Raw genomic sequence first — 16,537 nt, 5'->3', positions numbered from 1 at the left:
CACCAACTACTACTATTCTTAAATGCTATTTAACCAGCATCTTGTTTCTCTTTATTTTTAAAGAAACCATTTATGCTGGGCAAGCAAGTAACCTTTATTATCTGTGCTTAACAGCACTTCTCACAAAGCTTTCATTAACTGTATTCTCTTTTTCTTTGTATTACATTTGGCTTTGAGAGTGGAGAAAGTTATACAGGGCTGCCCATGCAATCATCATCAGTGCTTGAATTGCATGCTTCACATCATACTTGTGTGACAAATTAAAAGCAGCACAACATAAAAACTAAGGTCCATTTCCTTTTCATTGCAGCACCTCCTGTGACATTTGCCTACATACCAGAAGATGATCTGCACAGAAATATTGTGGAACAAGACAATCTACTCCTTTGCTGTCAAGTGTCCAGGTCAGATGCTACTGCACAATGGTACAAGGATGGAGTAGAGCTAAAGCCTAGTGGCAACGTCCTCATAGAGGCAGAAAACACTATACGAAGAGTGATCGTCCTGTCGTCTCAACTCTCAGATTCTGGGACGTACACCTGCCGTGCTGGAGATAGTGCATTAACATTTAAAGTTAATGTAAGAGGTGAGTAATATATCTACATTCATACCAACAACTCAAAATCTGATCAAATTTACAAGGCTGTGTAACTACTTTCTTTTGCTTCACAGAACCTCCAGTGATGATTGTATATCCCAAGGAAGATGTCCACCTTGATCGCTATGTTCCCGAAGAAATTGTCCTCAGCTGTGAACTTTCACGGCCAAATGGAAAAGTGACATGGTTCAAGGATGGACAGAAACTACAGGAGAGTGAAAACATAAAGCTAAAGTCAGAGGGTCCGTACAGACGACTAAAAATTCTGCGCAGTGGTGTTGAGGACTCAGGAGAATATGTTTGTGACACAGCTGATGATTCAATATTCTTCAATCTAAACATTAAAGGTATCAACTTTAGGTTTAAAATATACTGCATGTAGAGATTTCTGATGTCAGCCAGAAGGAAAGTTGTTGCAGCAGATCAGATCAAGATATTCAGTTAGATGACAGATTACGAAGACTTTTTTTTATCTTGGAATACCATGCATTGATGAATTTTCACGAAGTGAGAATGATCAGGAACATGCATTAGGAAAGTAAATAAGGTAAATTTTGAAGTCATGTTTCCCTATAGAACCACCGGTGCGCATAGTTTCTCCAAGCCAGTCCCAAATGGAACTTTGCCAACAGACTTCTGAGAGGATGGTCCTGAGCTGTGAAATCTCTAGACCAAACGCCACTGTACGTTGGTATCGAGATGGACTAGAAGTGGAGGAGAGTGACAGCCTAATTCTGGAGGTTGATGGTGTCTATAGGAGACTTATTATCCCAAAGCCTACCGTCAAAGACTCCGCAGAATATGTCTGTGACACTGCGATGACTCAGTGACCTTCTTTGTAAACATCGCAGGTGTGTCAAAGACTCTCTATTTAATAATCCATAATAATAATAATAATAATAAAAGCTTCAGTTCTCAATGTCCATAATTACTTTATTTCTTCATGCAGAGCCACCAGTTAGATTTATTCGGCCAAGGAAAATGGCCTATGGAGTAGAAAAACTTGTTGGAGACATTTTGGTTCTTGAGTGTGAAGTGTCTCGACCAAATGCTGAAGTTAGTTGGAAGAAGGATGGAGAAGAGATTGAGGAGAACAGCAACATAACTATCACAGAGGATGGCACAAGTCGACAGTTAACCATTCATTCTGCAACTTTTGAAGATGCAGGGCAATATGTCTGTGATGCTAGAGATGATGTGATGGATTTCCTAGTGAAAATCAAAGGTGCATTCCTATGATAAGCAGATTAAAATGCTTTGATGAATCCATCACTAAAACTAACTCAAATTTTACCTTCTTCCTTCCAGATCCACCACTAAAAATTCTGCGGAAAACTGACATAGAAATAAAACGCAGATTTGTAGTATCTGATGCCATTGTGTTGAAATGTGAGATCTCAAGACCAAATGGGGTGGTCAGTTGGCTTAAAGACAATGAGAAGATTGAGGGAAATGAGCATTTCATCTGTGAAGAGGAAGGAACATTCAGATCCCTGATTGTCCTGAGCGCTGAGTTGAAGGACTCAGGGGAGTACATATGTGATGCAAGATGATAAAGTTGTCTTCAGTGTTACTGTAGAAGGTACTGCTTGTTAAAAGGCAATGTAAACAATGGAAAGCATGTACATACTCGTTCAAAGAAAATATACAAAACTTTTCCTTTAGCTGTACCTTTAGCTTGTCACTGGGGCACTCCCCTTAAAAGTACACTTCTGTATCTTATTTACCCACTTATGGTACCATTAGGCATAGATAAGGTACACCGTACCTTTAAGGGTACTGCTCCATTGACAAACTGCTGTTCCCCCTAACGATTTTTGCACAGATATTAACTACAAATATTAACAACAATAACTAATTCTTTTTGCTCAGAGGCTCCAGTGTCTATTGTTGGAAATTCAGAGAAGTCAGAACACCACATTTTAATGACAGGAGATGAGCTTATCCTGGAATGTGAGGTATCTCGAGTAAATGCTATAGTCCAGTGGTACTTCAATGGACGTTTACTGCAAGAGGATTCACGCACACACATTGAAAGCAGAGACACAACGAGGAAGCTTGTGATATCAGAACTTCAGACATCCGACTCTGGAGAGTATCTTTGCGATGCCATTGATGACAAAATGACAACTAGACTAACAGTTCAAGGTAAATTTACCAGTAGCATAGCCAAGAATACACAATTTCAAACGTGTCAATAAAAAACACTGTGCATAAAATCACTAAATATATTTTTTTTTCATAGAACCACCATTCAAATTCATCAAAAAAGACGAAAGAACAAATATTTCAGCCAATGAAGAAGACAGTGTGACACTACGTGCCACTGTTAACAGGGTCAATGCCCCAGTTAAATGGCTGAGAGGCCATGATCCAGTCAGAGGTGATCGTTTCCACACAACAAGTGATGGTAACACTCACTACCTCACTATTAACCCACTTAAGAGAAGTGATACTGGAGAATACACGTGTCATGTGGGATCTGATGAGAAGCAATTCAGTGTCCATATTAAAGGTAAGACCAGGGAATGGGCTGTGAAATTCTACAGCTCTACAAAGTGTTATATGTGACTGCTTGTAAAAGATCTCTAGTAAAGTGTTGTCTAAATTGTTTCCTAATCAGCAATGAAAGTGAAATTCTCCAAACCACTAGAAAACGTAGTGGGACTCAAAGGTAGTGATGTGGTTTTAAAATGTGAACTGTATAAGTCAAAAGGAGATGTTCAGTGGCTTAAGGGCAGCCAAGAGATTGCACCAAACAGACATTTTACAATCAGAGCTGAGGGTCGAGTGAGAAGCCTGACAATACATGATGTCACAGAAGATGATGCAGGAGAGTATGCTTGTGAATCTAAAGATGAAAGGACATCGGCAACTGTAGTGGTCAACAGTAAGTTAAATTCCACCAAAGGACTTCCGTTAATCTGCATAGAGCTTGACCTGAAATCATGAATGAATCACATATTAATTTAGTGACAATTTCCTTCTCTTCTTGTCCCAGTTCCTCGCATTGTGGAGTTTATTGCAGAGCTACACAACATAACTGTCATGGAAGGAGAAGATGCATTATTTAAGTGTGTGGTATCCCCAGAGGATGCAAAATTGGCCTGGTTTAAGAATGGCCAGCCAATTTCATCAAATGAGAAGTTCAACATCTCAAGTAATGGATTATGCCATATGCTGCATATCAACAACTGCCTAGTCTCAGATAGCTGCAAGTTGACAGCCGAGGCTGAAGGTGTGATTTCCAGAGCTATCCTACAGGTCCAAGGTAGAATACCATCCAATATTATTTGACTGCTTTACATGATTTTCGTTTGCTTACAAATCAGTCAAAATGCGACTCATGAACATGTATTCTTAGCATCAACCTATAAAGTAACCAATTAACTAATGAGTAATTTTCTACAGTTTTCCTCAAAATAATATTTGGAATGCAGAAAGTGGTGTATTTTAAGAGACTGTGCAGGTCTTTAATGCCATGTCAACATGTTTGAGTTTAATAATGACCCTTTCAGACATGCCTGAATTGTTGAAAAGGTGCTTATGATGGCTTGTGCTTAACAGCTTCTCCAGTTAGAATTCCACTCTTAACTGACAGAGACAAGTGTTACTACAGCACATAGCAATGTAGAACAAGGAGCTGTACTCCAAGCACATGAAATAATGTCATTCTCATTGGCTCTGCTCGTTGGTTTTCAAATATAAAGACTTTTCTAAAGTGTAAAAATGCTATGGGAAAAGATCTTATCATTTAACCTTATCTGTATTCAGAGGCACAGGTGCTTTTCACGAAGAGCATGGACCCGGTGGTTGCAGAGGAGTTTGGTGAGGCAACACTTGAGGTGGAGGTCAGCCTTGAGACTGCGGAGGTGCAGTGGATGAGACAAGGAGTGGTTATACATCCAGGGTCCAAATTCACCCTGAAGCAGAATGGCCAAAAACGTTCTCTCACAATCCACAAACTCACCCTTTCAGACCGCGGCACCTACAGCTGTGAAACGCTTCATGACAGCACACAAGCCAAGCTCACTGTGGAACGTGAGTCTGCACTGCTGCTTTCTTTCTCACTATGTGCTGTTGTTAGCATTTCTTTACGGTGATGGTCCCTCATTACTGCCCGTTGCGATGTTGTTGTCTTAAACAAACTGAATCAAGTGACCAAGAGTAATGCGAGCAGGAGGCAGCTACTTTAGTGACACTTGTTCCATGGTTTGACAGCAGCTAACAGGTGACTGGCACACTACTTACTGAGTCCTGAGGAACAGCTTTCTGTATTGACATTAGATCAGAAGAGTTATGATAATTGAATTAAGCATGCCAAATGAGAACTGGATCAAGAGCTGGTAAAAGGTCCCGGCTAAGTAACCTTTTAATTCCTCTTAGTTGCCTGTGAAACAAAGATATTATGAGAGGAGGATACAAGTTTCATGTGGCTCTACTCACAACTGATTTTCATTGCCTTCAATATATTTATTAGCCAGTCTTATTTCAAACTTATCATACAAGATTTTCAATATCTCTTAACATAACTTTTCAAGATAACATTTATTTACTCTTTAGAAAACAAGCAATTAATTACCAGTGATATACATTCTTTTCAGGATAGGTCAAGATGATGAAGCTGTGTTATACAAATGAGCAAGTGATGAGAGAAAGTCTGCACTTTGGCTGTTCCTGGCACCAACTATGAATCTGGATCTGTTTTCATTGCAGCTAAATTTATGCACTGGCCTTCGAAATCTAGGGTGGTGTCACCAACTCTCTAAAATAAACCCCTCTTTTCCGCGGGGAATGCCTGTCTGCCTGTCTGTTTTGGAAAACTTAAAAAAATGTTGGCATAGTCATGATCGAAGGCAGGATTTAGTGTATTGCTAACACCAAGCAGACAAAACCGTGCCAACTAATTCAACAACTGTTGCTCTATTTTTTCTCTTTATTACCTTTAGCTTTCATCTTAATCTCTCTTTCTTTTCCAAGCAATTCTCTGATATCTAATTGCTTCACCATTGAAAAATACTTTTTTTTTTTCATTTAACAACCTGTGCTTCTCACACAGCACGAAAAATCAAGATTCAGAAAGGTCTAACTGAGATCCAGACTTACGAACGAGAGACGGCTTCTTTTGAGGTGGAGCTGTCACATGGCAATGTGGATGGTGTGTGGCAGAAGGATGGGCACATTCTCAAAAACAACAACCGATTGCGTATGACTGCAAAAGGACGAGTACACAGCCTAACCATCTCTAACCTGACCTTGGATGACACTGGCACCTACATATTCTCTGTTGAGAACATCAAATCACTAGCAAGATTGGAAGTTAAAGGTACTGTGCAAATAAAAACTATTTTTATAGCAGAAACATAAAGGGGCAGTTTGCCCCAAAAGGAAAATTAAGTCATTATTTACATTATTTAGCAGGTGTTGTTCTAATGCTGTATGCCCTTCTTTCTTTTTCAAACCACAAAGGAGAAATGTTCTAAAATGTCTTCATCTACATACTGTAATGGCAGTGAAAAGCAACTAGCTACTTGATCACAAAATGATCCAATGCAACTTTTGCTTTCTTCTCTGTAGTAAATATATTTGTTGTGTTCCAGTTGTAGCAACAACAAAATGAGTTTGCATGTTCACACTATCAGCTTTCATTCTGACAACTGGAGTTCAGATCTGGAGATACTCACCTCAGAGAAGAAAGTACACAGATACTTTTTGGTTTTTCTATGTTTTGTGGTTTGTGTAGGGTTTCTATTAATCATGATTCATGTCATTATGTGGATAAGCCTGAGCAGAACATTTTTTTTACATTATTTTTCCTTTTGTGGTATAAAATCTATCCATTTAAATGTGATGTACTGTAATTTTATTCACTACAAAAAAATGACAGCTTACGTGGTTTTTAATATTGTTTAAATTAGGGCTGCCCTATAGTACCAGAAGATTTTATTAGTCGCAGAAAAAGAATAATAGATAAATAAAAATCCACACTGGCAAAGTCACACAGATCATTAACGGCTAGTCTATGTGGTAAGCTAATACAGTACATCGGGCAGGACATCCAAACACTCGCCTATCATATATCGACCTCAAATATGACTTATCATCTGAAATATGTTAGTAGCAGCAACTTTACATGGCTGCTCAATCTAATATTAACCTAGAGAAATGTGTGCTGTTAAAGTGTCTGTGGAGTGTGTCTGAACAGTAGTGCTCACTGAAGGACAGATGGAGGTACACTCACTTGCCCTTAAAATACTCCTTATTTTTTGGTCATGCAGATAAGAGTAATACAGCTTTAGAATCTGTAAAGACTCTACGTTAATTTGTGTGCACTCACAATATCAACAAAACATTGTGCTTTTGTAAAATAATGAAAGCAAACAGGATGCGCTTTCTGCTGTCTCGGTCTCTGTGAACTTGAGCGCTAAACCCCAAAACTCTGTGTATGCTTGGCTGGGTGAGATTTATGAAAATATATATATATCTATGAGTGAAATGTCTACTTTCAAATGAACCAATTCAAATGGAAAACAAATACTCTCAAATTATGTAATCTGTATGCAGGACCTTCCTTAGCTGATGCGGGGCCCGGTGCGAAGTAGGGAGATCACCCCCTCTCGGTCCGTTCGCGGAAACATGCATACAGGCATATCCACTACTGTGGAGATGACGAGTCAGTGTCACCGACTTCTCTGAAACCAAAAACAAAGAAAGCACTATTTTATCAATGAATTGGGCTATTAAAATGTTAATGCAGCCTCCTTACAGTTTTTCCCGAAAACATTCTATCATTAGGGTACTTCTGCCAGTGTGCCATGGCAAGCTTTATGTGTGCGCTTAAACATTTATCAGGCAATGTAGGCAATTAAAGGCTCATTATTATGATTCAAATAAGTTATTAATAAACGTGTGATTAGTCGACTAATGCTTCCAATGAATGACTACTAGTCGATCAGAAAAATCTATAGTCGAGGGCAAACCTAGTTTAAATAATTTGTGAAAACAAGAAAAATGTACTAGAAAAGCAACACAGCACAAGATAATAAGACTGTAAAAAACTGCCAGTGCAGTAAGACAAAAAATCATATTTTGACATACAAGAGCTCAGTAAACTATAAAAACATCCTGTAAGTTTCATAACTCAAATCTTCCTTGTTAGTCCAAAACCAACCAAGCCAAACTGCCAAAATGATGCGTTTCAGATTTTATCTCAATATGACATCATAGTGCAATGAAAGACCGCCTCTGCAGAAGATTAACAAAAAAATTACCAGCACGGAAGTGACTAAAACTGCAATTCATCGACTGGCCGCTAGAGGCAGGCTCCAAAAGGGAGTCAGTCCCATAGACACCCAATATTAAAATGCCCAACTTTACAGCAGAAAAAAAATGTGTTTGCAGACTGTTATAAAAAGTGGTTTCGGTCTATATAGCTTTTTTTTTTTATAACTTGTCAGTTTAAATTATATTAAGCCTTAAAATTCTGCATAATTAAGGGTGTGGCCACTTGAGTGACAGGTGGATTGCCGCTGCTTTCACCACCGTCGAGCTAGGAGGGTGTGATTTCAGCAACTAGCTCCCGCATCTTTTCCCATTTTCGATTATCAGGGAGTGATGTGCTGCCAAAATTGCAACTGTGGCAAGATGGCACTGCTCCGTCCACTTTGAAATTCAGAAATGCTCTTCAGAAACCTACAGGTGACGTCACGGACACTATGTCCATGTTTTTATGCAGTTTATGGCAGGGATCTCCAACCCTGCTCCTGGAGAGCTACTGTCCTGCAGACTTCAGTTCCAACCCTGCTCCAACACACCTGTCTGTAATTATCAAGTAGCCCTGAACACATTGATTAGCTGGTTCAGGTGTGTTTGACTAGGGTTGGAGCTGAAATCTGAAGGACGGTAGCTCTCCAAGAGCAGGGTTGGAGACCACTGGTCTATGGTTTACACTAGACGCCGATTACACCAGACAGCGCAATGTGGCAAATCCCAGACAGCAAACTGGTGCCATGTTCTATTTCTGATGTGAGCACTTTCCGCATCCAGTGTAGACAGAATCACTGATTATAGTGGGTTCTATCGCCTTTAGTCACGCTGCATTGAGCCAGTCACAGTATAGACACAGTGTACCGTTACAAAAGCATGGGTAAACACTATTTTTAAGGAAGCTTCAGATCTTGCCAGTAAGACAATGTTAGTTTGTTCACTTCATTTAATTGTGGATTTATGTTTCACTAATTATAACTAAATTATGTTTTTTTGATGCAAAAATCTTGCTAACATTCTAAGCAGACATCAGAGAACATTATAAAACTTTTAAAAAATGCAATTCATGACCTCTTTGATAGCTTTTGCAGCGTTACTTTTTAAGTAAATTCATCTTTCAAGGATTTTTTAGACATAAACTGGAAATTTTTATTTAGAATATTCATCTGCGATTCAGTGTTAAAATACTTTCTAGTTTAAAGTGGAAGGACAACTAAAATTATGTAACTGATAGGATGACTTTGTTTATTTAAGCTGCCTGACATCAACCAATGACATGAGTTCAGGGCAGGACAACTCTTATTTTGAAGGGTTATTTATTGTTAGTTTAGAAATCTGTTTGTGAACTAGTGGTGCAGAAACTACACAAATCCTAAAGTGATTTAGCAGTTCTGTAAGATTTACCCACTGATTTAAACCACCCATATCCCTTTAACCACACACCTTCTCTCCAACACCCTACCGTACAAAAAAAGGCACCCAAAAGGATCTGAAACACATATCCAAAATCCTTAAATAACCTATGAAGGTCATGCATATACTCATATTAACTTATAGCGCCAAGGTATACTGGCTTGCAATAATCTGTATCTTGTTTCTTAATTGCTTTGGAAACAATTAACATATAAGGGGTGGAATTTGGCCATGATCAACAAGTCGTAGGAGGTAAGACAGTCCACAGCAATGATGTAAGTCTCAAACTGGTTAAATTTCAGAAGCTGATGACAGTACAATGGCATGGACAGACAGCTTTGCTACTGCTCTTACCATGTGTCAGGTTACACATATAAAAAGATACGGATCACATGATCAGACTACAGCTACTGAAACATTTCAAACATTCACAAGCATAAGGTGCCGGTGTAAGGTACTCTCTTCTATGCCAAGTCACTCAATAGAGCTTATCCTCTGGAGTCACAGAGCTGTCACTGAGGATGACAATAACGTGTAAACGCCACAACAACAAAGGACTCATCTCAAAGTCCTCTAGGCACAAAGCTGAGGTATGGGTAAACGATAAGCTCCTGTTGTACTAGACAGATTGATATGTACACAGCTGATTCATGTGATCTCAAAAGTCAAACGGGGCAACCATAGGTAAATTGTCAAAAAATAATAAGAAGTATTTACTGGCTTTGAAGATCACAGCCTTTCAAATTTGATCAAAATGGTTTTGTCATTGGTTTTGCCTAATAAAAAGTGCATATGTAGCATGTTTTCATGTCAAAAGCATTGTTTTCCCATAAGCTGAAAAGACTCCTTTGTTTCCTCAGAAATTCCAGTAACAATTCTGAAAAAGCTTGAGGATATCAGGCAACCAGAAGGATCTGGCATAACCCTTGAATGTGAGCTCTCACGCCACAATGTGGATGTCAAGTGGACAAAGGTAAAGTTACATGAAATCCTCAGTTGTTGCTGTAAATTAAAAATAATAATAAAAAAGCCCTAAGCCAATAACTATTAATAATTATTTGAAAAACTTCTATAAAATGAAGGGGGGGGTGGGTGTCTTCTTTTTTCAGAATGAAGTTCATCTTAAACCAGGAAAAAATCATCGCATTTACTCAATGGGAAGAAAGTGCTTTCTACAGATACTGAAGTGTGAGCTGGGAGACTCTGGTTTATATGTGTGTGATGCTGGGGATGGCACTACCTCCTGTTCAGTGGATATCTATGGTAAGAACAGAAAGTCTTAGATTATCACCACAATAATCTGCAGACTATATACTTTCCTGATTATTTTAACCTAAATCTTAGCTATATCTTAATCCTGCTGCTGAAGTAATTCACTCTAAGTACAACATTGCCATCTACTGGTACAGAGGTGAATTTAACATAATGGGAAGCATTTACCCTTGATTTGTTTTAAATGAGTACATTATGAAATTATGCAATGCCTTTTTATGTTTATTAACATTTCAACAGAGAGGGAGCTTGAGATACTACAAAGCTTAGAGGATCTGGATATTCAAGAAGGTCAGAATGCAGTGTTCATGTGTGAAGTGTCCCTGGATGATGTGCCCGGAGAGTGGTTTAAGAATGGCGAGAAGATAAAACCAACCAGCACCATTAAGATTCGTCAGGAAGGTTATTATTACACCTGTTGCTAAACGTTACCCTCTTCCAAAAATTAACCACAAAATATTTAAATCAGTATCTGATCATAAATTTTCTGAACAATTTTTTTACTACTTAGGGACAAAGCACTTCCTCCTCATATGCAATGTTAAAGAAGACGATTCTGGAGAGATCAAGTTTGTTGCCAAGAATGTTGAGACTACAGCTTACCTTGAGGTGGAAGGTCTGTATTCAGCTTAAGTCAAGCATTCACTACAAATCCAAAGCTAGTCACCCCCTTTGATGACAAGTCACAGATGCTTTGACATTTCAAAATGGTTTGAAATGTGGCCAACCAGACGTTGGATATTTACACTGTCCCGACAAGTGAGAAAGCAGCAATGACCGACAACAACAAAAAAAAAAAAAACCTTTTCCAAGCACTGTTTCATATATATATATATATATATATATATATATATATATATATATATATATATATATATATATATATAAAAACAAATTTTCACTGTCAAGAATTAACTGACTTAAAACTACAACTTTTCATTTCTACAGCACTACCAGCAAACATTGTGAAACCACTTCAGGACAAGACTGCTCTGGAAAAAACCCGTGTCATACTGGACTGCACTGTGACCAATCCGCGTTGCAGCATTCGCTGGTATAAGGGACCGAATGTCATCCTGCCCTCAGAGCGCTTTGAGATCTGCAGTGAAGGGTGCTATCGAAAACTTGTGATTCAGCAGGTGTTGCTAGAAGATGAGGGCACCTACAGTGTCCAAGTTGGAAACTACACATCTTCAGCAAAACTAACTGTTGAAGGTGAGGCAAATTCAGCCCTTTTACACCAATTATGGATTGATTGACAGCACTGTCATATAAAAAAAATTAAAAAGAAAGAAAGAAAAAGAAAAAAATGTAGTTCTTTAAGCTGTCACCCTGTTGAAAAAAAAAAACAGCATATGCTGGTTAGGTATGTTTTGACGGTGGGATGCTGGTTTATGCTGGTCCTTTGTCAGCACATGACCAGCATAACCCAGCAAAGGACCAGCATAAACCAGCAAAGGACCAGCTCAAACCAGCAAAGGACCAGCATAAACCAGCAAAGGACCAGCTCAAACCAGCAAAGGACCAGCATAAACCAGCAAAGGACCAGCATAAACCAGCAAAGGACCAGCTCAAACCAGCAAAGGACTGGCATAAACCAGCAAAGGACCGGCATAAACCAGCAAAGGACCGGCATAAACCAACAAAGGACCAGCATAAACCAACAAAGGACCAGCATAAACCAGCAAAGGACCAGCATAAACCAGCAAAGGACCAGCATAAACCAGCAAAAGACCAGCTCAAACCAGCAAAGGACCAGCATAACCCAGCAAAGGAACAGCTCAAACCAGCAAAGGACCAACATAAACCAGCAAAAGGACCAGCATAAAGGAGCATAAACCAGCAAAAGACCAGCTCAAACCAGCAAAGGACCAGCATAACCCAGCAAAGGACCAGCATAAACCAGCAAAGGACCAGCTCAAACCAGCATCCCAGCGCCAATACCTCCCTAACCAGCATATGTTGGTTTTTTCAACAGGGCAGTCAGTTGTTCATTTAGAGATCAGATAGAGAGAGAGAGAGAGAGATAGAGAGAGAGAGAGAGAGAGAGAGAGAGAGAGAGAGGCTATAGGCTATATATGTGATTGCGGAAACGTAAATGGAAAGGTATTTAAAAGTTATAATACATTTTAAATCAAGAATAGGCTACCTATAGAAAGAGATTATGGCAAATATTTCAAAACAATATTTATCCAACTTTTGTACTGTACATTATAATGTTTTGAATCAAAAATGCACTTAAAGCATATACTGTAAAGCAACATCATCAAATAGTTTTGGATAGAATTTCAATACGCTATTGCTGCATCCCTACACGAACATATATTAACAGAACCTAAATATATTTGCCTTGTCTAATGACAATAATCTGTTCGGATGACAAGTCTTTTTCGGATGTTGCAACAACTTAAACCAAGCAGTCACTTCCCTATTAGGTGGGACGTTCTTAATTAAAACCAAACATGTTTCTTGGCACGAAGACATGAAACCGTGTGTCACACAACATCTAATCTCATGGAAAATTAAATGACCTAATTGTCTTAATATTTAAACGCTTTTTAAACGTCAAATACATTTTAACATGGTTTTCTTACCAAAATTACTTAAACATTTTGTGCATTTCTAAGTACTTGTCTTTAGACGAATAAATCTTTGGCCTGCTTTGGGTGTTCAGTTTACCCTCATTCACTTGTCACTCAACTGTAGACGCCAAAAGTTCTCTGCAATTACTACAATTACTCTGCAATTACTAAAAAGGTGAGAGCCTAAAATCTAATTCAAAACATATCTGCCAAACTTTTAAAAATGTCTTATGTTGGTTTCATACATTTAAAAAAAAAAACTTTTCAAAAACAATTTTCAAAATGATTTGCTCAAAATGTCAAATAATACACTTAAGTGCACATTTGTCATGACAAAAAAATTGCTAGCTGCACTTTAGTGATTTTGCTAAATTTGATTGTGAAATATTGATTTTGACATATTAATAGTATTGTATAGGAACTGCTTCTTTTACTTTTACTTAATAATAATAATAAAACATTGCATTGACAGTATGATTGGCACTTCCTCTGTTGAAACAGCTCAGTCAGTCCTAATGGTGAGAGAGCTGAAGGATGTGGATGTGACAGCTCCTGCAGATGCATGCTTTGAATGTGAAGTCTCTTTGCCTGTGGCCAAGGCACCTACCTGGACCCTGAATGGGGAGACACTGTATCCTGGTCCTAAAGTTGTGGTGGAGAAAATAGGAACCATTCATAGGCTCATTCTCAAACAAACATCCGAAGACATGAGCGGCACAGTGTGCTTTATCACAGAGAGAGTCAAAAGCACTGCACATCTGCAAGTCATAAGTAAGTTGTTTATTTTGTTATAGTAGATATAATGCATGTTTATATATTGCTAAGTAAAAGTTTTCAATATGTGCTTATATACTGTACATATATATTGTATAATTACCTTTACTCCAAATAGGAGATGTTTTCTATTCTTAGACATAGGAGTCTAGACTTGTTTTAATAAGAATTTGACACACTTAATAGCTTGGGGTTATGTGATTTACATTGGTATCTAGCTGAAGGTAAGGGTTTATTAAGTGACTGCTGACTTATTTATTAATCTTTTTCTTTTTGGCAGGTAACCAGTGAGAAACAACACAAACAATTACAGTGCATAATACTCAACTACGCCACTATTTAAGTATTAAATGAATTGTTTTAATGTGTCTGAAAGAGATAGGTCTATCATTAATTTATTTGAAATGCAAATTTGATATCTTTATTATGCTGTTTTACAAATCATATCCTCCTCTACATGGTTTACCACTCATTACATAATCATTTTTAAGTTTTTCTAAATTTATGATCAAACACATTCGTGTAGTACTTTATGGGCTACACAAAATGAACAACAGACACCCAGACACGTAATTCACCCATGTTGTTACTGCTTAAATTTCTTGCACATTAATTTGGTATTTAATTTTGAAATTTGTGTACTACTGTATATCCTTGTATAGATATCGTTTGTGATGTTTTTTTAATTCTTGTTTTGTGGGATGCAGATTAAAGTGAGGTTAAGGCGAAATAAAAATCTGCAGGGCCAAAGATGATCAAAAGAGGGTTTGGGACGGAAAGTAACTTCAGCATATATATAACAAATACACTGAATTCAAGAATACAGACGTTTTACAAAGTAGGGAAATATTTAGAAATAAATGAAAACGGTTTTGATAGTTTTAGTTGTTTGCTTCTGTTGTAATCAGAAGGTATGTCACCATTCTTGCCTTTTACTGAAGTATCCGAATAAAGTGCTGCAATTTTCCCTTGCTAAGCAATATCTTTCAATAAAACTTGAAAACTAATTTTCTTGAGGAGTGTTCTATTGTCTCTTTTTTTTTTTAGTGAACAGTCAATACTGCGCTGCATTGTCAAAACAGTCAATACACTGCCATCTACTGGTACTGCAATGCAGAAAGGAAAGTTACATACATGACTTTGGGGGGTATTATGGTGATGATGATAATAATAACAGAGTCATTGGGGTTAATTAAATTATTTGTAATGGCTTGTAGCTTAACAGGTCACAAACACCTGGAAGTGTGTCTTAATTTTGTAGCCAACCTCTATAACCACTGAACTCGATTGTCTGAATCAGAAAACCTAAATTTAAGTATTTTTTAATTACATACTACATACCACATCCCAGAACACTAGATTTAGAAGCTGTTTTAGAAAAAGTCTAAGGGGGAAAAGTCTCACCTTATTTTTCAACGCAGAAGTAAGCCGTTTTTTACATCGAATAATAGCTGGAAGCAATGACACCGGAAGCCAGACCCATTAAATTTATGGCCGCGCTCGCGCTTATGGGAAAAATAAGTTGGATTAAAAAAAAAGTCACGTTTAGAAACATAAAAGCTATCAAACATTGCAATAAAAAAAAAAAAAAAAAAAAACACTGTACATTTTCAGAAAAAAAAAAGGCCAAAAGGTAATATGTACAACTTAAGGTAGTGTGTAGGTTTAAAGTACTAATATGTACCTTTTAGGTACCCAATAGTTTATCACCATATCTAAAAATAGTGACCAATTACTTTTTTATGCTTTAAGTTATTTTAAGTGACATATTACATTTTCCCACTGACTTGAAATTAAATTTGTTTTTTTCTGTTTAAACGTATTAACATTTGGTTAAAGATTATTTGCATTGCCATTTGCAAAGTGCATTTCATATTAATATTGTAAAAAATAAATAGTAATAATAATAATAATAATAATAATAAACAAAGTTTTATGTAACGCTAGAGGGAGCCATAAGCGTTCAAATAAATTTAAGAACATGCGCAACCTAAGTTTTAAGGCAGTAGGTTTTTAATTCCAGTCTTCGTTTTTCTTAATAATGCCCAAGTACCTATGAAAAGACTTGGTGTGGAGCATATTAAAACAGGCTATGAGGAACCTGACTACTTGCTCATTGCAGATAATACACAAGTGAAACAATTCACAAAGCTACAATCACATTTTTGTTCTGGAGGACAAAGAAGTATTACACGTTTCTAATTCAACAATTACACATTAAGAGAAATGCATTTGTGGCCCCTCTCATGCATCTGTGAGAATATTGAAAAGGCGTCATATTATTCAAAACAAGCACTACCAAGACTATTACATAACCTCTGAAAAACATGGGCCTGGGTTGGTTCTGTTGCGCAAGCAGACTAGTGTGAGAAGTCCTGCTGAGATTGATGAATAGTGAGACCTCGGAGAATGTACCAAGTCAGACACGTTCTCATGCATCATCAGTTTCAAACTCTGAAAGACTCTATGTACTCACGTACCTATTCAATTTAGGCTCAAATTCATTGATGTTTCATCATTTCTTAGAAACAGTGGATTTTAAGTAACCGTTTGAATGAATGACATTGAGGTTTTTTTTTTTTAAGGTAAAAATACCTTTAAAGACATTCATAGTGATTTATGTTAACTCATT

General features: G+C 37.5%; 1 protein-coding gene across 1 annotated transcript in view; it reads left to right on the top strand.

Annotated features, from left to right (window-relative positions):
* LOC109104029 (obscurin-like protein 1) overlaps positions 1-14,916 on the top strand; it is a 31,599-nt gene extending 16,683 nt beyond the window's left edge. Inside the window, 20 exon segments of the mRNA XM_042730463.1 lie at positions 311-586; positions 673-945; positions 1,175-1,411; positions 1,414-1,449; positions 1,548-1,823; positions 1,907-2,147; positions 2,149-2,180; positions 2,471-2,746; positions 2,844-3,113; positions 3,222-3,488; positions 3,600-3,869; positions 4,373-4,639; positions 5,658-5,924; positions 10,138-10,250; positions 10,387-10,540; positions 10,790-10,951; positions 11,061-11,165; positions 11,498-11,764; positions 13,633-13,902; positions 14,186-14,916. Of these exon segments, the coding sequence (XP_042586397.1) occupies positions 311-586; positions 673-945; positions 1,175-1,411; positions 1,414-1,449; positions 1,548-1,823; positions 1,907-2,147; positions 2,149-2,180; positions 2,471-2,746; positions 2,844-3,113; positions 3,222-3,488; positions 3,600-3,869; positions 4,373-4,639; positions 5,658-5,924; positions 10,138-10,250; positions 10,387-10,540; positions 10,790-10,951; positions 11,061-11,165; positions 11,498-11,764; positions 13,633-13,902; positions 14,186-14,196 (4,070 nt within the window). The 3' untranslated portion in view covers positions 14,197-14,916.
* Positions 14,917-16,537: the final 1,621 nt, after the last annotated feature.

The sequence above is a fragment of the Cyprinus carpio genome, chromosome B9 (assembly GCF_018340385.1).
Source record: "Cyprinus carpio isolate SPL01 chromosome B9, ASM1834038v1, whole genome shotgun sequence".
Classification (NCBI taxonomy): Eukaryota; Metazoa; Chordata; class Actinopteri; order Cypriniformes; family Cyprinidae; genus Cyprinus; species Cyprinus carpio.
The sequence above is the reverse complement of the archived record's forward strand: the minus strand, read 5'-3'. Positions and strand labels throughout refer to the sequence as shown.